This window comes from Pipistrellus kuhlii, unplaced genomic scaffold (genome assembly GCF_014108245.1).
Source record: "Pipistrellus kuhlii isolate mPipKuh1 unplaced genomic scaffold, mPipKuh1.p scaffold_m20_p_2, whole genome shotgun sequence".
In the NCBI taxonomy this organism is placed as follows: Eukaryota; Metazoa; Chordata; class Mammalia; order Chiroptera; family Vespertilionidae; genus Pipistrellus; species Pipistrellus kuhlii.
Genome location: NW_023425515.1, coordinates 112,902,298 through 112,924,093, shown reverse-complemented (window position 1 = coordinate 112,924,093; position 21,796 = coordinate 112,902,298). Strand labels below are relative to the sequence as shown.

Here is a 21,796-nt window from a genome sequence, read left to right as displayed (position 1 = left end):
GCGGGGCGGGCGGCCGCGGGGGCGCCGCGGAAGGGACCGGCCGCCGGTAGGAACGCGCCAGCCCCGCCGCGATGCCCGCGCGCCCCGGACGCCTCCTCCCCGCGCGGCCCCGGCTGCTGGCGCCGGCCGCGCTGCTGCTGCTGCTGCTCGGCCCCGGCGGGCGCGGGCGCTGGGGCGCGGGGGCCCAGGTGCCGGGCGCGGCGGCGCCGGAGCCCCTCCCGGCGTTCGGCGGGGAGCCGGAGGACCCGCACACCAAGCACCTGTACACGGGCGACATGTTCACGCACGGGATCCGGAGCGCCGCGCACTTCGTCATGTTCTTCGCGCCCTGGTAACTGCACGCGCCGTCCCCTCTGGCCCCGCAGAATGCGCCCCCGGAGCGGCGCCGGGCCGGGGCCTGGGGTGTGGGACCCCGCGGGCCGCGGGGCGGGCTGGGGCGCTCGCGGCTGACGTGGCGTCGGGCGGCCGGGGCGGAGCAGGAGGGGGCGGTCCCGACCCGGGAGCCGGAATGGGCCGTCCCTTCCTCCCCTAGGCCCCCTCCCCCGAGTCCACGCACCCGACCAGGGGAAGGGCGCTCGCGGGGCTCTGGGGCTGCTGGAAACCTAGGGGCCACCCCTCGGTCCCCTCCCCAAACTTATGCGCGGCCGGAGGCCTGGCTGAGCGGCGGGGCCGGGCCGCGTGCGGCGGCCAGTGGGGACCGGGGGTCCTGCCGCGGAGTCTGTGCCGGGCTCACCGCCTGCCTGAAGGTTTAGTTGGAGAATAGGAACTCACAGAGGTGTGAATTCCCACTCTGGAAGGGTGGCCCAGGCGGAAGAGGGTTCCCGATCCGCGAGAGTAGTGCGAATTCTGGGGCCGCACACGCAGCTCCAGGGGACGGGGCTGCGCTCTTGGGGGCCGCAGCCCATGACCCTGAGCTCCCGGCTGGCTTCTGGCCCCTCCTCCCCTCCGCTCTCCCGGGCCTGCTCCTCTAGAAAGTGTGAGATGGCAGAACTCACCGCGGAGAAAGGACGGCACCTCCTGCCCTGATTCTGGGTAGGGCTAACCTCAGAGACCCCCACCCTGAGAATTGTCCTAGGAAGGACTTGCTGTCATTCACACCAGCACAGGTGGTGTTTTTCTTCCTAGGTGCCTCCGAGGTGAGCAGAAAGCTAGTGTTTGGGCTCAAGGCAGTTTGCAGGCTCATTGCAGAAGTTGGCCTCCTTCCCCACTGTGGGGGAGAAGCCCGTTGAGATGTGGGAAAGGGATGGAGAAGGAACAAAGAGAAGATGCCTAAGAAAAACAGCCTATTCAGAAAACGTGCTGGCAGAAGATGGAGGAACTTTGTTCCCTTTCTCCCCATATTCAAGTTATTACTGGATTGTATTCAGTTAATTTGAAGTTAAATCAACTTTCGGGGGCGGGTTTGAGTCACAGCTATCATGTATTAACAGTGTTTCAAGTTCTCAAGAACCAACTGACTTGGATTTTTATTTATTTATTTATTTATTTATTTAATTGATTTTTCACAGAGAGGAAGGGAGAGGGATAGAGAGCTAGAAACGTCGATGAGAGAGAAACATAGACCAGCTGCTTCCTGCACACCCCCTACTGGGGATGTGCCCACAACCAAATGTACATGCCCTTGACCAGAATCGAACCTTTCAGTCCACAGACCAATGCTCTATCCACTGAACCAAACCGGTTTCAGCTGACTTGGATTTTTAGACCCTGATATAGAAAAAGTGGTATAGAAAAGTACATAAAATAATTATTTTTATGTACTTTTCTATACATAAAAAGTACACTGGTATAGAAAAGTACATAAAATAATTATTCAGTATTAATAGTTACTTTGGGAAGGAATATTCTTAGAGTAACTATTTCAATTATGTACAGTACTTAATTGGAGCTAATTCCAGTGGAATAAATCTGTCTTTGTATTTTCTCTTTATTTTTAGAAGAAAAAAAAGGTATGTAGACATAATAAGTCCATGCATGGAATGGAGTATTAATTTTGGAGAATCTGTAATACCAGCTAGTCCTGGACTGAGTGAGGGAGAAGACTGGGAAATTTGAGCTCTTGGTATTAAGTAAATTCTTTTTTCATTTATTTAGGTGGATGCCCCCAGAAAAGTAACTTAAAGTTTTTATTTTGCTTCTGAATAGTCTACTATGAAATATTTAAACAGATATGTGGTAGTTTTCTATGACGACATTTAAAAGTTACACTTTAACAGCAGATTGGAACTCAGAATATGCAGTGGGTTCCCCCCAACCCCCCAACCCCCCATGTCATTCCGGTTTCAGTTTCTGTGGGATACTGGAAGCCCACATGTGGTTTGAGATCAGGGGTACCATGCAATGAAAACATTGACCCTTGTATTTTTGCCCTGAACTTGACAGATGTAGGATGGTCCCGCTGTGGGTTTTGTGCCAGTATCTTCTCTAGGACTAGTTTGCAGGTCACACTAAACCTGGTGGTGACAGTGAGGTGAAGGTTGGGGCCACCTCCTTGGCAGGACCAGGTAGCTTTGCTCTGCTCCATGGCAAAGACACCTTCTGAATCAGCTGTGTCTCAGGTTCACACTGCAGCCAGGGGGGCCCCAAACCAGAAGTGCTAACTACATGGCACCTGTGGATCTATCCCTGAGAAGTTACGTATACCACAAGCACGTGCTAGATGCAGAGAACACAGTTGTGAAAAGATAATGCTGTCGTCTTGGCCCTTTTACCACATATACATAGATATTACACTGGTTTTCCCCCACAATTATCTTTCAGAAAAGAGGGAGTCATATTGTTTTGGAATATCATAGAAAGCAGGGATTCTCTTAGCTTCCCAAGAAAGTGCTGATTAGGGAAGATACATTGGCTTAAAGCAAACTTTTTTTGTGCTACTTTTAGATGTGTATTATAGAGATATCTGTCAGAGAAGAAATTATTTAATTGAGAAATTACTTTGAGGATAAGCAAGCTATCCTCAAAGCATTAAAGGTCACTTTAGAAAGCAGCACAGCAAGCAGTTACATTGTAGACACCATGCAAACACACTTAGCCGGTGAATGGGGGAAAAGTACCCATGTGCCGTAATGATACATGATCGCTTGAAGCTTGATACAAAGTTTCTAGAATTCAATCATGGCACTGCAGACAGCAGACGATAAAGAAGATCAGCTATATGACAATAGATTTAGTTGATGGGGAAGATACTGATGCTGTTAAGAAGTGTAAAGAACAGCACGAACCAATAATTCCAAGTTAACATTAATTTAAATCACATGTGTCAAACACAAGGCCCGCGGGCCAAATCTGTCCCGCCAGGCCTTGCAATGTGGCCCGCACCGCATTGTCATCACTGCACTCCGCTGCGTTTCCATCACAATGACAGTTTATGACTGTTCAGTAAACCATTCGGCCCGCGATTTAGGCTGGATTTTAGATTTTGGCCCCTTCTCTGATTGAGTTCGACACCCCTAATTTAAATGATCGGCGATTTAAAAATATCTCTGTGTAGTTAAACTCATACAATGACCCTTATAAGCATACATTTGGTTATATCAAATTTAGAAGTGTGAGTGGACACAAACTTTTTTAAAGCTTCTCATTGTGGGGAGTGTGCAGAATTGATTTAATTTTGGGGTAGCCTTGCATTTGCAGATATTGGGTATGTAGTAGAGGAGACCTGACTAAATAATAAAGAGGCAATTACAGCAAAAAGTGCTAGGCTGCATCAGTAGAGAAAGAGAAGAGAATGGGCACCGAATAGCCTGAGAAGGCAGGGCTGGAGGAAGGGACACCTAAACTAAACCTGAAGGGCAAACAGCAGGTAGCTAGGAGGGTTTAGGGAGGAGGCACCAGAGCGCGTGTAGTGATGCAGCTCTGGCCCTTTCAGAAAGCTGCGGGTCCTGCAGTGGAGGACAGGGGGAGCCTGCAGGGGCAGGAGGCAGCTGGGGCACCGGGGTGAAGGGGGAGCCTGCAGGGGCACCTCGGGGAGGACCTAGCAGTCAGTACCTTGCGAAATTTGGATGTCATGGTAAGAACACTGCGGGGACTTTCAGGTGGGTGGGTTATAAGCAGGGGAGTGAGGTTTTGCACTGATGTGAGCTAACCCATCTCTGCTGAGGTGTGAGGAAGGAGTCAGAGAGCCCCATTGCCCATGGGAATGGCTGAAAGGGGGCAGGAGTTGGGCATCCTCTGACCCTGCACTCAGTATACTCGTTACTCCCACGTTGATACAGGTGTGGACACTGCCAGCGGCTGCAGCCTACTTGGAATGAACTGGGAGACAAGTACAACAACATGGAAGATGCCAAAATCTACGTGGCTAAAGTGGACTGCACGGCCAGCTCAGACGTGTGCTCCGAGCAGGGCGTGCGAGGATACCCCACGTAAGTAGGGAGGGCACGTGCTTCCCGTACCTTCCAGGTTTTCCACGTCTTCTGGCCAGCTGCCTTTGGCCAGAGAAAGCCCACCTCACATTTTGGTCCCTTCCTTTGTAGTTCTGAGGCGCGAGGGGCTGCTGAATTTAAGCAGGCCGTCCCTGTTGTTAAGAAAGATTATATTTAACACCAGGTCTATACTAGGTGTCTTTTTGTACCTTCTATGGAAAAAACCTTTCATTAATCAGTGTTGGGTTTTCCTGTTTATAGGAACATGTGTTTTCAAGGTAAAAATGATGGTCTCTATGAGGTCCTGTCAGGTTGGATGTTCATGAGGACATTACACAATTGAGTACAGATTTTGTCATCTATTCAGTATTGATTTTTTTTTCTTTTCTTTTTTAATATATTTTATTGATTTTTTACAGGGAGGAAGGGAGAGAGATAGAGAGCTAGAAACGTCGATGAGAGAGAAACATCGACCAGCTGCCTCTTGCACACCCCCTACTGGGGATGTGCCCGCAACCAACGTACATGCCCCTGACCGGAATCGAACCTGGGACCTTTCAGTCCGTAGACCGACGCTCTACCCCTGAACCAAACCAGTTTCAGCTTAGTATTGATTTTTGATCACTCTGTTATTCCTAAGCATCTTCCTAGAGTAATTCCCATGTGACTAGCACAAAGCTATTTCTTTTGGACAGAAAGGTAACAAAGTGGGATACAGTGGTTCTGACAAGTAACATGACTTCCTTACATGACAGTTAAAAGGGTTTTTGGTTTTAAGACATAGAAATGGAAACTGACTTAATAAACAAAGAAGGCTGTGAGGGGAGCTCTGAAACGCAGCTGCAGAGATTTGGGGGCCTGTTTTTCTGGGTCCCTCTTAAGATGCCTTTACCTTCTGGCTCTGGCTCTGATGCCAGGGTGGACTTGGGTCACTACTCACTGGCCCAGCATGGACGGGTGTTCATTCGGGAACAGAGAGGCTGGATCTCATAGGAAAACAGCCCCATTCAGGCCGCACAGGGAGGGCGGCGGAGGGGTTGGCTGCTGCAGCCACAGAAATACTTGTTCACATTGATAGACTAAGGAAAGTCTATCCAAAACCTGAGCTTACCTTCCAGCCTGGGAGTCAGGATGGAAAAGCGGAAGGAACTCTGGGCTGGAACCCAAAGGCCGGGGTTGAATCCCAGCCCCACCGTCTAGTTACCGTGTAACTCTGGCCACACGGGTTGACTTCTGAGTCTATAGTAGGACGCTGAGACTCACCCCACCCCCCTGGACATGGTTATGAAACAGAATGTGTGCAAACACCACTCTGAGCATACCCAGCAATGTTAGGTTTCCCCTGACATTTGGAAATTCAGCATTTCCACATAGGACTCTGGAATTCTTGGTCTTTGGTGAATGCTTGCTAATCTATGTGTCATAGTTAAAGTCTGCACCAAGTCAGATCACATAGAGATAAAATTTCCCACCGTGTGTCCCTTTCCTAAAGGCACCAGTGTCCTGGCGTCATCGCATTGCCTTTAAAGTAAACTCTGCTTGGACGGAGTGTCCCAAAGAAGCCGTCACTGAGTCGTAGGAGCAGGAGAGGAGATAGCTGCTCACCTATTGAGAGCCTGTGACCTCAAAGTGCAGGGGCCGTAGCAAGGGTTGACTGCAGTGGCCACTCTGAAACAGCTGGCCCACTGTGTGCACCACCAGCCCTGCAGAGGGAAGGCAGAGCAACAGGAGCTGTCACAGGGCTGAGGGCGCACGCACGGTAGGGGCAGCAGAGAGGGGAGGAGAGGTTCCACCTGGACTTGACTATGTGAGTCATCTGGCTGCAACTCCATAGACGTTCTTCGCAGACTTTAAAAGATCCATGTTGGGTCATGTGTCCTGATTTATATTAAGAAGACTAGAGGCCCGTTGCATGAAGAGATCCATGCAATAGGCCTTTCTTCCCTTGGCTTCCAGCACCGATTTTCCTCCGGCACCTGGGACCCAGGCCTTTGCTCCAGCTGGAGTCTGCCATCTTCTCTACAGACTGCCATCTTTGCTACAGACTGCCATCTTTGCTACAGACTGCCATCTTTGTCTGGCTGTGGGGGACTGCTGCTCCTATAGATCCCTTCGCCCCTCGCCCTCCCTGCCCTCCCTTTCATAGCAGGCGCCTGGAGAGCTGGGCAGCTACCATCTTTGTCCTAATTTGCATATTTACTCCTGATTGGCTGGTGGGCATAGCGGAGGTATGATCAATTTACATGTTTTTCTATTTAAGGTCTCCCAAATAAAACATTGGCTTTGTGTTTGAAAACAAAGTAAAATGAGCTTACACTATGCTGGATGTGATTTGGGAAGGACCCTGCATCCCCATGACACACAGGTGCCTGAGGAGAGATTTGTTTCATTGAAGGCAGGAGGCGGATGTGCTGAATAAAATGTAGTCACAGGAGGGTGTTCATAAGTTACCTGTTGAGTTTTTATTTGCAAGGCCTGAATCGATTAGCGGATGTCAATGCCTGAGCATGGGGTGTATGTGTCGCTATATGTGCCTTTGTGTCATTCTTCCTGGCCCCTGTAACTGGAGACGAGGATTGGAGAGGGAGGCATTGAGTTTCCGTGCCCCTGCAGGTGGCTGACTGCTCAGGAAAGTGTTGAGGTCTTCCTGTGGAGCCAGAAAATAACCTCAGTCCTGTAGGAGAACGTGAGCAGGGGCAGGGCTAAAAGAGGCTCGTAGGGCTGCCATAAGAGCACACAAACTGCTGGTTAAAAAGAATAGACATTTATTCTTAGTGCTGGAGGCCAGCAGCTCAAAATCAAGGCATCGGCAGGGCCATGCTCCCTCGAAACCTGTCAGGAAAGCCTCCTTGCCTCTTCCCTGCTTCTGGGGGTTTGCTAGCAGTCTTCAGTGTTGCTTGTGGTGTAGATGCACCCCTCCGGTCCTCCATCTTCATGTGGCCTTCTCTCCGTGTCCAAATTTCTCCTTCTCATAAGCACACAGTCATAGTAAATGAGAGCGCACCCTATTAACCTCAGTTTAACTTACCTCCGTAAATATACTCTTTCTACATAGGCCACATTCTCAGGTACATGGTCAGGACGGCAGCAGATCTGATTTGGGAGACACAGTTCGGTCCATAGCACTGTCTCATTGCTTGTAGCAGAACTTTCATCACATTGTTTTCCACAGTGACCCATACATTTGCTCCCAGGAGGTCTCCTTGAAAAAGAAATAAATGACCAAAAACTCCCAAATGCCAGCAGAACAGTTTGGCCTTGTATCCTGCAGCTATCTCTCCCTCCACAGTGAGAAGTGAAGTTAGACCAAAAAGCCTGTAGAGGAAGCTCTAATTTTATTTCTAGGCTCTATGAACTTCAGGAAGAATCTCAGACGTGGGCAAGCAGAGTAGTTTTCAGTTCATGAAAAAAAGATTTTTAAAAATTTTTGTTTTGTTTTTGCTCAAAGCACACCATGTTGGAAAAATAGCACAGGCTGGGTTTTACTAATTTTTAAAGTTAGCAAAGAAATGGGGAATGAGTTTGAGAACAACGCCTTTCTGATATTTGAGGATCCTGAAGCTCTTTGGAGAGAGATGCTTGGAAGGGAGAAAGCAGGTAGAGAGGACAGTAGCATCTTCTAGTTCTCTGGGCCAAGCACATGTTTCCAGAGCTTTCTACGGTCCTAGGGGTGGGTCTGGGCATTCTTCTTCTTTTTTTAAAATTATTTATTGTTTAAAGTATTACATGTAAGCATTACATATGTCTCTTTTTTTCCCCATTGGCCACCCCCAGCTCATGCCCTCACCCTCTGTGTCATTGGTTATGCTTATATGCATAAAATTCTTTTGGTTTATATCTTACCTCCCCTACCTTCCCTCTGAAGATTGGCAGACTGTTTGATGTTTCAGTGTCTCTGGATGTACTTTTGTTTACCAGTTTATGTTGTTCATTATATTCCACAAATGAGTGAGATCATTGAGTGATATTTATCTTTCTCTGACTGGCTTATTTTGCTTGGCATAATGCTTTCCAGGTCCATCCATGCTATTGCAAATGATAAGAGTTCTTTCCTTTTTCTTTTAAATATTTTTTAAAAAATTGATTTCAGAGAGGAAGGGAGAGGGAGAGAGAGATAGAAACATCAGCGATGAGAGAGAATCATTGATCTGCTACCTTGTGCATGCATGTGCCCTTGGCTGGAATCGAATCCGGGACCCTTCAGTCCGCAGGTCGACACTCTATCCACGGAGCCAAACTGACTAGGGCTAAGAGTTCTTTATTTTTTTACAGCAGCGTATTCTTAATTGTGAAATCATACTTTGGAGTTGCTTACAATATTAAACTTCAGGAAGTCGGGCATTCTTGCCAAATCTAGTTAGCTTTTGGCTTTTTGTTACGCTTGTAAAAGTGTAGGCTGCTGAGGAAGTGGCATGAATATTCTTTGTTGGAGGCACATTAGGAAAGTCACCTAATAAGCCCATCGCAGGATCTTGCTTCTGGGTGAGGCCAGTAAGCCTGCTTTAATGCAAAGACCTTCTGCAGCCAATGTGTGGTTTTCTGGTGTAGCTGTGAGACTTCATTTTAAGTCATGTGGGGAGTTAGCTAGTCAAACCCACAGTTCTGATTGCGGCACATTTACATTCTGACACTGAATTTTGGGCATCTGCCAGCAGACTCCAGGTGCGTGCTGTAGATTGTCAGGGGTGTTTCAGATGAGCGGGGTTGCCAAAAAAAGCCTGTCTGTGTGTTTTTCTGTCAGTAGCCACATTTCCCCCTCCGTCCTTGACATCTTCTACTAATTCTGTCAATAGAAGAATTAATCCTGCCCCCTGTTCCTTGACACCTTCTACCAAGTTTTGTCACGAGCATGTTTTTACGTGACCGGTGGCGTGATACAGGGTCTGGAAACATTAACTTGAGCCTCTGATGATGTCTTTTGCTCACCTCTAAAGGAATGCTAAATACTCTGCAGATCTCTTCAGGGGCTAATATGTGTAGAAAAAGAAAAGATTCCTTCTCTGTGGGGAAGTGAGTAACCTTTAGCCATTGTCAAGGTTCTTCTTATACCTGGATGCTCGTGCTTTGTAAGTCAAGGAGTTGTCATGGCAGCCTGGAAATACAGTGTTGTTTCTATCACAGTTCTCATTTAAAAAATATAAAAAAGCGGAACACAAACTACTAAAGCTAGGAAGGAGGGCAGACCCCTGGCAGGGAAAGCTTGAGAGTTCTGCACATGTGAACACCTGCAGCCTGGGCTGTAATGCACAGCTTTGGGCTTGATGTGTCCACCTTGGCTTTATTTTTCTTGAATAAAATATAAAACTTTAAAGACTATAGGATTAAATGAATATATCATCTATATTATTATTATTATTATTGATATTATTATTTTTGCAATTTTCATCCAAGAGTGGCAGATACTGCCTGGCTGCAGCCCACTGGTCACTCACTCCTGGCTGCCTCACTAAACCAGCTTGCTCCCTGATATGATGGTGCTCTTTGCTCCAAGCAGTTTGGAGCGCTTTAAAAATCTGCTCTGTCTAATCCTTTGTTCCCCTTTCAGCCTGAAGCTGTTCAAGCCTGGCCAGGAAGGTGTGAAATACCAAGGTCCCCGGGACTTCCAGGCGCTGGAAAACTGGATGCTGCAGACACTGAACGAGGAGCCTGCCGTGAGTGCACTGAGCGCCCTCCCTCCCTCTCTTCCTACATTTTGGGGTAATGCAGAGGCCAGTTTAGGTGAAGAGTTAAGGATACTATTTTCAGTCTACTTTTTACTTTTTTAGGATTCATTGATATAAGATTAACTTTTTTTTCCTTCTCAGTTTTTTTATTGTGTTAAAAAAAACACAACAGAAAACATACTATCTTCACTGTTTTAAATGTACAGTTTAATGGCATTAAATACATGCATAATGTTGTGCAAAAATAACCACCCTTCGTCTCCTGAACTCTCTTCATCTCTAAGACAGAAACACTGTACAATTAAACACTAACTCCCGAGCTCTCTTCCCTCCAGCCCCTGGCAACCACCATTCTCCTTTTTGTCTCTATGATTTTAACTCTCTCTCTTTTTTAAAATATATTTTATTGTTTTTTTACAGAGAGGAAGGGAGAGGGATAGAAAGTTAGAAACATCGATGAGAGAGGGACATCGATCAGCTGCCTCCTGTACGCCCCCCACTGGGGATGTGTCCGCAACCAAAGTACATGCCCTTGACTGGAATTGAACCCTGGACCCTTCAGCCACAGGCAGACGCTCTATCCACTGAGCCAAACCGGTCTTGGCTCTATGATTTTAACTCTTAAGTACCTTATGTAAGTGAAAAAGATTAGCTTTTTAAAAACTATTTTTAAAAATATATTTTTTTGATTTTTCACAGAGAGGAAGAGAGAGGGATAGAGAGTTAGAAACATCGATGAGATGAGAGAGAATCATCAATCAGCTGTCTCTTGCACACCCCCTACTGGGGATGTGCCTGCAATCAAGGTACATGCCCTTGACCAGAATCGAACCTGGGACCTTTCAGTCTGCAGGCCAACGCTCTATCCACTGAGCCAAACCGGTTTCAGCTTAAAAACTTTTTATTGTGGAAATATCCAAACTTGTACAAAAGTAGAAAGAAGAGTCTAGTGCCATGATGTCCATCCCGTGTGCCACAAGAATCTTTAAAACATGCAACACTTAACTTTCCAGTAGTTAGCTCTGTGTGCCACAAGTTGAAAAAGGCTGAAAACCGCTGGCCCAGTGAACGATGTCTGAGTGAGGAGGAGGTTAATGAAGATGGTCCCTGTGTCCATCCCCCACTTCAACAAGTATCCCAGAGTGTGAATCCTTCTTTTCTTCTCAACCCTCAGTCTGTAAGACCCTACTGGCTTTGCTGATAACATAACGTAATACTCTTAAAACTTTCAGTGTCTTAATTTCCTCTGTACACTAAGGATGATACCAGGAAGTCATGTAAACTGGATGATTTCTGGGATTATTTTTTAAAGACATCGCTGTGTGTAGAATGTTCCTTACTACAAAAAAAAATTACAATCCTCTCCTCTTTGACATTGGGAGTCTTAATTTTTTTTATGAGTCATTGTGATTGTAAGTCATTCTTTACGTGTCCCTTCTAGTGTGGTGCTGACTGTCAGTCTTCAGAGGCGTGGAGGGCTTTGGTGGTCTGTGATGTTGAATTGGTGAGGGGCTGGGAAGGTGGCCAGTATTCCCGTGCTGGATGTTTCTGGCGAAACTTTTTAAGAGCAGTTGAAGTCTTTGAATGTAATTTCAATTTAAACCCTTAACTTAGACTACTTTATTGTATCAGATAGGTGTTCACAGATTTAAAGGTTGGTTGTGCTCATGTGCAATTCCAGTCTTTGGGGGGCTCAACTGCTACTGCTGTCATTTTCCAGAGTGTCTGTGTGGTCCTTCATGATGTGTCCCTTGGAGTGTGGTGCCGACTGTCAGTCCCCAGAGGCTCCGGGACTTTGATGCTTCCTTTGTGCACCTGTATCTCACACCTCATAGACTATGAGTATATGGGGAACAATGCTGGGATGTGGCATTGAATAAGTTGACCAGAGGCTTGTCTAACTTAAGTAACATGGGAAACCACAAACCTCACAGAGAGTAATTTGCATCTCCATCTTGGCAAGAGAACTGGGTGAGCCAGGTGCAACTTTCATGTAGATTTTAGCTTCAGATTGTTTTCTTTTGTGAAAATATTCTGTGATGGAAGGAAGCTAATTTTAAAGAGGAGCAAATAGTTTCGAAAAACTTTTAAAATAAACTTTTCACACAAACCCCCCCCCACAGTCTTCTACGTTGACGTTATTTAAGAAACCTGCAGCCAGTATCAGGATGGCAGAGAGGCTCACCTGTGGGCCAGAGAGCGCCCCGTTCATGGGGACAGCCATGTGCAGGCTGGGAGGCCCGTGCGTGGGGCCAGGGCCAGGTTCAGCGTAGATGTCCTGAGAAGCAGCGTCTTGTCTCTGTGAGGGAGGGCACGGTGCATGGAATCCACCCATCACCACCCTAGAACCACAGTTAACCCAATGGCCATATCTTAGTACCTCAGAGCAATGGGGATCTCAGCCAATTGCTAGAAACAATGACTGAGCCTTACTGTAGAAAAGCTCATATATTCAGACTTTATATTGCAATCCGAAAACCTTTCAATTTGAACTTTGCTGTTTCTTATAAACAAAAACTTAAAACGTTATCTACATTTATATCTATGTAACTAGATATATATACATTTTTATATTTAGACAGGATAAATTTAGATCCCCCCTCCCCCGTGAGTGAATGGCAATATTAAAGAAACTCAAAGAGAAGAAACCTACCATTTCTTAAAGTCTACCCCAATTTTTACATTTCCATGTTTACTTCTGTATTAAACAGTTATAGTCATATGAACATAGTTCATTTCATGAATGATCTTATATAGTGATATTGTCTTTATACTGATCACATATCATGACAATGGATATTCAGTTATTTATAATTTTCTGTTATCAGAAATGCTCTAAGGAACCTATTTATAAAGGATTTTTTTTTCTACCTCTCAAGGATGTGTTTAGAATATATTCCCAGACGTAAAATAGTAATAAATAAATAAATGCAAGACCACTTTTATTGCTCTTGATCAATATTGGCAGATTGCTTTCTTAAGAATCTAGAGTGGGAAAATAGATGGTGTCTGGCAGGACCTAGAGGGTGTGAGTGAGTGAGCTCCCAGGTGCCTCTGTGAAACACTGCAAGGCATGAGTGGTTCAACTAAGGGCACAGGGCTCCTGCAGCAGAAGCTGGATCTTGCACCTTCTCGCTACCAGCATCTGGTCTCCACGGTCTCACTGCTCCAGCACGCAGGCCCTCTGAGCCTACCGCCCCAGTGGACATTTCCTGGGTGGCATGTAAGCCGCTGGTGGGCATGTGCGTACCCAATCAAGGGTTCATGAAGCAGAAACTGTGATGTTCCCTTTCCCAGCAGCCAGCATCTGGACACCACAATACACCACAATCGCACCGCTCTAGACAGCTCCTAGGCCCCTCTGTGAGCTGCCACTGGGTGCATGCCTCCGCAACCAAGGGCCCACAGCCTTCTCGGAAGGATCCACGACTTCCCCCTCCCAACTGCCTGCTTCGGAACACCTTGGTGAGTTACTGAGGATTTGCCTCCCCGGACAAGGTCACACAGTTTTAATCCATAGACACTGAGACTCCCACATCCCCAGCTGCTGGCTCCTGGACTCCCCTTGGCAATTTTCAGAAAGAAAATCACTTGGGCCAGAGTCCCACTGCCTCAGCTGCAGACTATGGGACAGTTGCTCCCTATGGTCACGGGTTCCAGGACCTCATAGTGAATTGGAGATTGACACTACCTTCAGCAAGAGTCACACAACACTGGCCAAAGTCACAGTACCTGAGCCTCAGGCCCCAATATCTCTTCCCAGGCCATGGACTCCAGGAAATCACAGTGAACATAGACCAGTGGGACCTCAGGCAACCCTTTTCACAAGAGCCAGAACCATGATCACATCCACAGCAGCTTGCACAATGAAACCAGGGATGAGTCACATTTCCTGACAATCCATGGCGAGACTTCATCCACAAATGAGAAATCAACATTCAAAGCCCAAATAGATCGGAAGAACCCAAATAGCACAAGTAGGGGGCTCCACGAGATCACCAAGCTCAAGGGATCTGAGAGACTGCACCACTGGGTCCCAAAAATCATCAACTACATGGAACCACTCCCACAAGAATCTGGATTGCAAAGCAGTTAGATCTAAGACATAGAAACAATTAAAACAATACAGCAATAAATAAATAAATAAATAAATAAATAAATAAAAATGGAAAGACAAAAACAAACAAATAACAAAAACAATCCCAAAGGTGGGGCGGGGGGGAAATCACCAGAAAAAGAATTAAATGAAATGGAGTCAAGTAATTGGACAGAGAAAGAATTCAGATTAATGGTTATAAGGGTGCTTACATGTCTGGAAGACAAATACACACAAATCTATGAGAACTATAAGGAGTTGAATTAGAATGTCACCAACATGAAAAGGAATCAAGAGGAGATGAAGAATGATATAGCCGCAATAATAAATACAATGGAAGGCTTTCATGGTAGAGTAATAAAAGCTGAGGACTGCATCAGCAAGCTAGAAGACAGGCAGAAAAAACACACACACAAACACAGCAGCAACTAGAAAGAAAACAACAAACAGGAGGAGAGCCTACGAGAGATTTGGGACAACATGAAATGAACCAACATCTGCATAATAGGGGTTCCAGAAGGAGAGGAAGCGAAGCAAGGACTAGAAAACTTATTTGAAGAAATAATAACAGAAAATTTCTCTGATCTTTGGAAGAAAAAAGCCACACAAGTCCAAGAAGCACATAGAGTCCCAAATAAGATGAACCCAAAAAAGACCGACATCAAGACACATCATAATTAAATTGGCAAACATCAAAAACAAAGAAAGAATCTTAAAGGCTGCCAGAGAGAGACAGAAAGTTATGTACAAGGGATCTCCCATTAGACTGTCAAATGCTTTATCAACAGAAACTCATCAGGCCAGAGGGAATGAAATGAAATAACAAAGTGATGCAAAGCAAGGGAATGAATCCAAGAATACTATACTTAGCAAGGCTCTCATTCAAAATTGAAGGTGAAATCAGGAGCTTCACAGACAAGGGTTAAGGGAGTTTATCCAAACCAGCAATGCAAGAAATGCTGAAGGGACTGATGTAAATAGAAGAAACAAAAAGGGAAGAAGGAACACAGGCAGAAAGAATAAAAATGGTGACTAACAAGTGCCTATCAATAATAACATTAAAGGTAAATGGATTAAATGCTCCAATCAAAAGACATTGGATAGCTGAATGGATAAGAAGACATGACCCATATATTTGCTGTCTACAAGATACCCACCTCAGAACAAAGGACTCACACAGACTGATAGTGAAGGGATGGAAAATAATTTTTCAGGTAAATGGAAATGAAAAAAAAAAAAGCTGGAGTAGTAATATTTATATCTGGCAACATAGACCTCAAAGTGAAGTCCAGAACAGGAGATAAAGAGGGCCACTTCATAATACTAAAGGGAGCAATTAAACAAGATGGTATAACTCTGGTAAATATATATGCAGCTAATATAGGAGTACCCAAATACATAAAAAAAAAAAAACAAAAAAAAAAAAAAAAAAAAAAAAAAAAAAAAAAAACTTCTGGAAGATATCAAGGGAGAGATCAACAGCAGTACAATCATAGTAGGGGACTTTAATACCCCATTGACACCACTGGATAAATCCTCTAACCCAGTGGTTGGCAGAGTCCCACTGCCTCAACTGCAGGCTACGGGACAGTTGCTCCCTATGGTCACGGGTTTCAGGACCTCATAGTGAATTGGAGATTGACACTACCTTCAGTAAGAGTCACTTGGCCCCTTGAGTGCGGCTCTTCCACAAAATACCACAGCCTGGGTGAGTCTATTTTGAAGAAGTGATGTTAGAAGAAGTTTAAGTTTTAAAAATTTGGCTCTCACCAAAACCAGTTTGGCTCAGTGGATAGAGCGTCGGCCTGTGGACTGAAAGGTCCCAGGTTCGATTCTGGTCAAGGGCACCTTGGTTGTGGGCACATCCACAGTAGGGGGTGTGCAAGAGGCAGCTGATCAATGATTCTCTCTCATTGATGTTTCTAACTCTCTATCCCTCTCTCTTTCTCTCTGTAAAAAATCAATAAAATATATATTTTTTAAAACTTGGCTCTTGCCGAAACCAGTTTGGCCAATATCCCTGATGAACAAAATGCTAAAATCCTTAACAAAATTCTAGCAAATCAGATCCAGCATTACATTAGAAATCTCATAGACCATGACTAAGTGGGATTTCCAGGGATGCTAGGCTGGTACAATATCCCCAATCAATGAACGTGATACATCACATAAACAAATTCAAAGACAGAAATCACATAATCATATCAATTGATGCAGAAAATGAATTTGACAAAATCCAATACCCTTTCCAGATTAAAAACTCACAGCAAATTGGGAGTAGAGGGATCATACCTCAACATAACAAAAGCAATATATGACAAACCTACAGCCAACACCATACTCAAAGGGCAAAAACTTAACCCATTTCCCATAAGAACAGGAACAAGACAAGGATGCTCACAATGACCACTCCTGTTTGACATAGTACTAGAAGTACTAGCCATAGCAATCAGACAAGAAGAAGAAATAAAAGGCATTCAAATTGGAAAAGAAGTAGTAAAACTGTCTTTATTCATAGATGACACGATACTATACATAGAAAACTCCAAAAACTCCATCAAAAAAACTATTAGACATAATAAATGAATTTGGCAATGTAGCAGTATACAAAATTAACACCCAGAAATCAATGGCCAATTTAACACCCAGAAATCAATGGCCTTTTTATATACCAATAATGAACTCACAGAAAGAATAATTAAAAAAAAAAAAATCCTATTTACAACTGCAACAACAACAACAACAACAAAATTAAGATACCTAAGAATAAATTTAACCAAGGAGGTAAAGAATCTGTACTCAGAAAATTACAGGACACTGAAAAAAGTGATAGCGGAAGACATAAACAAATGGAAAATATATCATGTTCATGGATTGGTAGAATCAACATCATTAAAATGTCCATACTACCCAAAGCAATCTATATATTCAATGCAATCCCCATTAAAATACCAACAGCGTATTTCAAAGACTTAGAACAAACTCCAAAAGTTCATCTGGAATAATAAAAAAAAAAAAAAAACCTGAAAAACTGCAGAAATCTTGAGAAAGAGGAACAATGTTGGAGGAGTCACAATACCAGATATTAAGCTATACTATAATGCCACTGTTCTCAAAACTGCCTGGTACTGGCACAAGAATAGACCTATAGACCAATGGAGAAGAACAGAGAACCCAGAAATTGACCCAAGCCACTATGCTCAATATTTGACAAAGAAGGCAAGAGCATACAACGGAGTGAAGACAGTCTTTAATAAATGGTGCTGGGAAAATTGGACAGATCCATGCAAAAAAATGAAACTAGATGACCAACTTACACCAAACACAAAAATAAACTCAAAATAGATAAAGGACTTAAACGTAAGATGAGAAACTATAAAAATCTTAGAAGAATCCATAGGCAGCAAAATAGCAGACATATGTTGTAGCAATATTTTTATTAATACAGTTCCTAGGGCAATGGAAACTAAGGAGAAAATAAACAAATGAGATTACATAAAAATAAAAATATTCTGATTAGCAAAAGAAACCATCAACAAAACAATTAAGAAAGCCCAGGGAGAACATATTTGCCAATGTTATATCCGATAAGGGTTTAATCTATAGGGAACTCATACAACTTAACAAAAGAAAGATAAACAATCCAGTCTAATAATGGGCAAAGGACCTAAATAGACACTTCGAAAGAGGACATACAGAAGGTCAAGAGACATGAAAACATGCTTTAAGTCACTAATCATCCAAAAGCTACAAATCAAAACAACAACGAGGTACCACCTCACACCTGTCAGAATGGCTATCATCAACAAATCAACAAATAACCAGTGCTGGCAAGGATGCAGAGAAAAGAACCCTCGTTCACTGCTGGTGGGAATACAGACTGGTGCAGCCACTGTGGAGAACAGTATGGAGTTTCCTCAAAATATTAAAAATGGAATTTTCATTTGACCCAGTAATCTCATTTCTAGGAATATATCCCAAGAAATCAGAAACACCAGTCAGAAAGGATATTTGCACTTCTATGTTCATAGCAGCACAATTCACCATAGCTAAGATTTGGAAACAGCCAAAGTGCCCATCAGCAGATGAATGGATTAGAATAGCAGATGCCAACTTTTTGGACCTCAAGGACCACCAGTGGTCCTCAGACCACTGGTTGGTAACTGCTGGATTAGAATATTGTGGTACATCTATGCAATGGAATACTATGCTGCTGTAAAAAAGAAGGAATTCTTACCATTTTAAACAGCATGGAAGGAACAGGAGAGCATTATGCTAAGCTAAATAAGCCAGTCAGAGAAAGATAAACATCACTTGATCTCACTCATTTGTGGAATATAATGAACATCATAAACTGATGAACAAAAATAGATACAGAGACAAAGAAGCATCGAACAGACTGTCACACTTCAATAGGAAGGCATGGGAGGGTTGGGGTTAGGTAAGAGATCAACCAAATGATTTGTATGCGTCCATATAAGCATAATGAATGGACACAGACACTAGGAGGGTGAGGGCATGTGCTGGGGGGTCGGGGAGGCTAGGGAGAGGTGAATAGGAGAAAATGGAGACATATACTTTACTATCTGTAACACCCTGTTTCCCCGAAAATAAGACAGTGTCTTACATTAATTTTTTCTCCCAAAGTTGCGCTACGTCTTATTTTCAGGGGATGTCTTATCTTTCCATGCGCTAGGTCTTATTTTCGGAGGAAGTCTTATTTTCGGGGAAACACGGTACTTTAAACAATAAAATAAAGACTAAAATAAAAATTTTAAAAAAGAACCTGTGACCTACTGTGGGGTTCTTCTGTAGGAGGACTGGGCTGGGACTGCCCCAGCGCAGGAAAGGGTGGTGTCCTCTAGCGCCATCAATAGCATTCTGATACTGGCAGCCCTTTGAACATTGTATAGCAGCATACGGAGTGTTTCGTTTTTCCTGTTGGACTCACTGACTGTTCAGTGGGCCGTCGTTCTCGTGGGCTCCTCTGTGCGGGTACTTAGCACTTGGAAGTTTTGACAAACCAGCAGCAGAAAGGAAAACGTCATGAGGTTTATGATTACAGCTCCGGACATCTTTGAGCTGTCAGCACCTTTAAAGCTTTCAGTGACTTAACTTGGGTATTCTTTTTAATAGAAATATGAACTGCTATATACAATAACAATTGAGTAGTGCCCCGATGTCTGCAGCAAAATGGTATTTCAGTGATCTTTTCTTCATTGCAGCTATACTGGCCTCAAAAATGGACAAATTTAAAATTGTGTAGTAAGTACTAGAGTAAATGCATAGCTGTACACCTTTGTGTCTGCTCAGGTACTGGCAGAAGTGTCTTTTTTTTTTTTTTAAATGTCATTGATTGATTTTAGAGGGAGAGAAACATCCATTTGTTGTTCCACTTTATGTATTCATTGATTGATTCTTGTATGTGCCCTGACCAGGGATTGAACCCCCTAACTTGGCATATCAGGACTATGCTCTAACCCAGTGGTCGGCAAACTCATTCGTCAACAGAGCCAAATATCAACAGTACAATGATTGAAATTTCTTTTTAGAGCCAAATTTTTCACACTTAAACTTCTTCTAACTCCACTTCTTCAAAATAGACTCGCCCAGGCCCAAGGGGCCAAAGAGCCACATGTGGCTTGTGAGCCTCGGTTTGCCGACTACTGCTCTAACCAACTGAGCTACCAGCCAGGGCAGGCACATCTTTCTTAGAAACTTACTTCTTGATGGGAGAAGGTTTGACTTTGGGTGGTAGGCATACATGCAGTACACAGATAGAAACCCATGCCTGAAATTTGTATGATCAATGTCACCCCAATACGTAAGTTTACTTTAAAAGGGGGGAGGGGAAGCCATTTATTGTATCGTTGTTGTGTTTCTGTCCCAAACTTAGTCATGTGAGTTAAAAGTACAGCTTATGTTTGCCCTGTGGTTTTCTCTTTGTTGCTTTGATTCATCTCAATTTACCTTCTCATCATCTACTTTTCTCTTTTACGAGTCCTTCAGAGTTTTATCTTCTTCCCAGTTCTTGTTGTTTTTATTATTTTTTTACTGTTTGTGCGAATCAGTGTCCATTCTTTCCTCGTGGTTTTTCATTCTCAGTTTTGTCCATTTTGTTCTCTTTGTGCCTGTAGTTACCCTTTCCTTCAGATCAGCCAGTCAGAAATGTCTTTTGTATTCTGTGTGAAATCTTACATCCCATTTCAAAGAACAGAGCAGAGTCCTTCAGGCTGTCTGCTCTGTTTGCTTGAGTTTGGGAAAGCAAAGGACAGGTTGGAGTGGGTTTGGCTGTCACCTGCTTCCCGAGGGGCTTCTGACAGAAGATCTGACAGTCGAGTCCTGCGCTGGCCTCCCTCCACACAGCAGCACCCCATACAGGCTTAGGGTGGCCAGGTGAGGAGGGAGACCTGCAGCACGCTCTAGACCACATGTGTCAAACACAAGGCCCGCGGGCCAAATCCGTCCCGCCAGGCCTTGCAATGTGGCCCGCACCGCGCTGTCATCACTGCACTCCGCTGCGTTTCCATCACAATGACAGTTTATGACTGTTCAGTAAACCATTCGGCCCGCGATTTAGGCTGGATTTTAGATTTTGGCCCCTTCTCTGATTGAGTTTGACACCCCTACTCTAGACACACAAGTCACCTCCTCAATGGCTCGCACGAAGTCTTCACAGACAACTCAGTGATTATATCTTTGTTTCTTCCTATTAGACACCGGAGCCAGAACCAGAACCTCCCAGGGCCCCTGAGCTCAAGCAGGGACTGTATGAGCTCTCTGCAAACAACTTTGAGCAGCACGTCGCACAAGGTATGGCGGGCGGATCGCGTGGTGGGCGTTCACGGTGGGAGGCACACCTCTCTTGTCCTTGCCACCGGAGGCCTCATAGGAAGCAGCATCTGGGACACTAACCAGTGAACTGCCACGCGTCCAAAACGGAAGCCATCCCCATTTCTTCCGTGTGCGCTGGAATAGTTATGAATTTAAGTTACCATAATTTTCTTTACAAACCCAGAGATGTCACTCATAAGTCTGATTTTAAAATTGGGCGACCAGAGTTGATATGCGAGGTTTGCGGCTGTAGGTGTGCATGGCGTGTGGGGAAAGTGTGCCGCTTGTGTCTATAGACACCTATGGTGTACACAGGGCTCAGAAAGGATTTCTCTCTCCAGGGACCAGTAACATCATTGTTTAATGCTCTTCCCCTGGGAAATTCCTCCTTTGGTCTCTGTTCGTAAACCAGAGTTTTAATGCTAAGCTAAAAGCCTTAGGTGAGGGAATTTGGAGTGCACAGACTGAGTGACAGTTCCTACACTAGCTGGACAGTGCATCCTTGGACAAGAAGGTGTGTTTATATTCACGTTAATCATATATTATTGACCTGAGCCAGAAATAAAACTTTCTCTTATCTGCCCTGACGAGGTGGCTCACTTAGTTGGAGCATCGCCCCTGAACTGGAAGGTTGGGTTCGATCCCTGGTCAGGGCGCATACCTACGTTGTGGGTTCGATCCCCAATTGGAGTGTGTACAGAAGGCAACTGATCGATGTATCTCTCTCACTTTGGTGTTTCTCTCTCCCTTTCTAAAATCAGTTGTTTTTTTAAAAAAACACAACTTTTTCTTATCTGTTTAAACTAGAATTTAGTTTATTTAGTGGAACTATTATA

At 44.5% G+C, this 21,796-nt stretch overlaps 1 protein-coding gene across 3 annotated transcripts in view; it reads left to right on the top strand.

The window, feature by feature from the left end:
* The first annotated feature begins 22 nt into the window (after positions 1-22).
* Positions 23-21,796, top strand: part of TXNDC5 (thioredoxin domain containing 5) — a 35,337-nt gene continuing 13,563 nt past the window's right edge. Inside the window, exons 1-4 of one of the 3 annotated variants that reach the window (XM_036444059.2) lie at positions 23-331; positions 4,218-4,367; positions 9,913-10,018; positions 20,843-20,939. In XM_036444059.2, the coding sequence (XP_036299952.1) occupies positions 72-331; positions 4,218-4,367; positions 9,913-10,018; positions 20,843-20,939 (613 nt within the window). In that variant the 5' untranslated portion in view covers positions 23-71. The remainder of the gene's footprint in view (positions 332-4,217; positions 4,368-9,912; positions 10,019-20,842; positions 20,940-21,796) is intronic. The other 2 variants (XM_036444062.2, XM_036444061.2) reach the window with 2 other exon arrangements.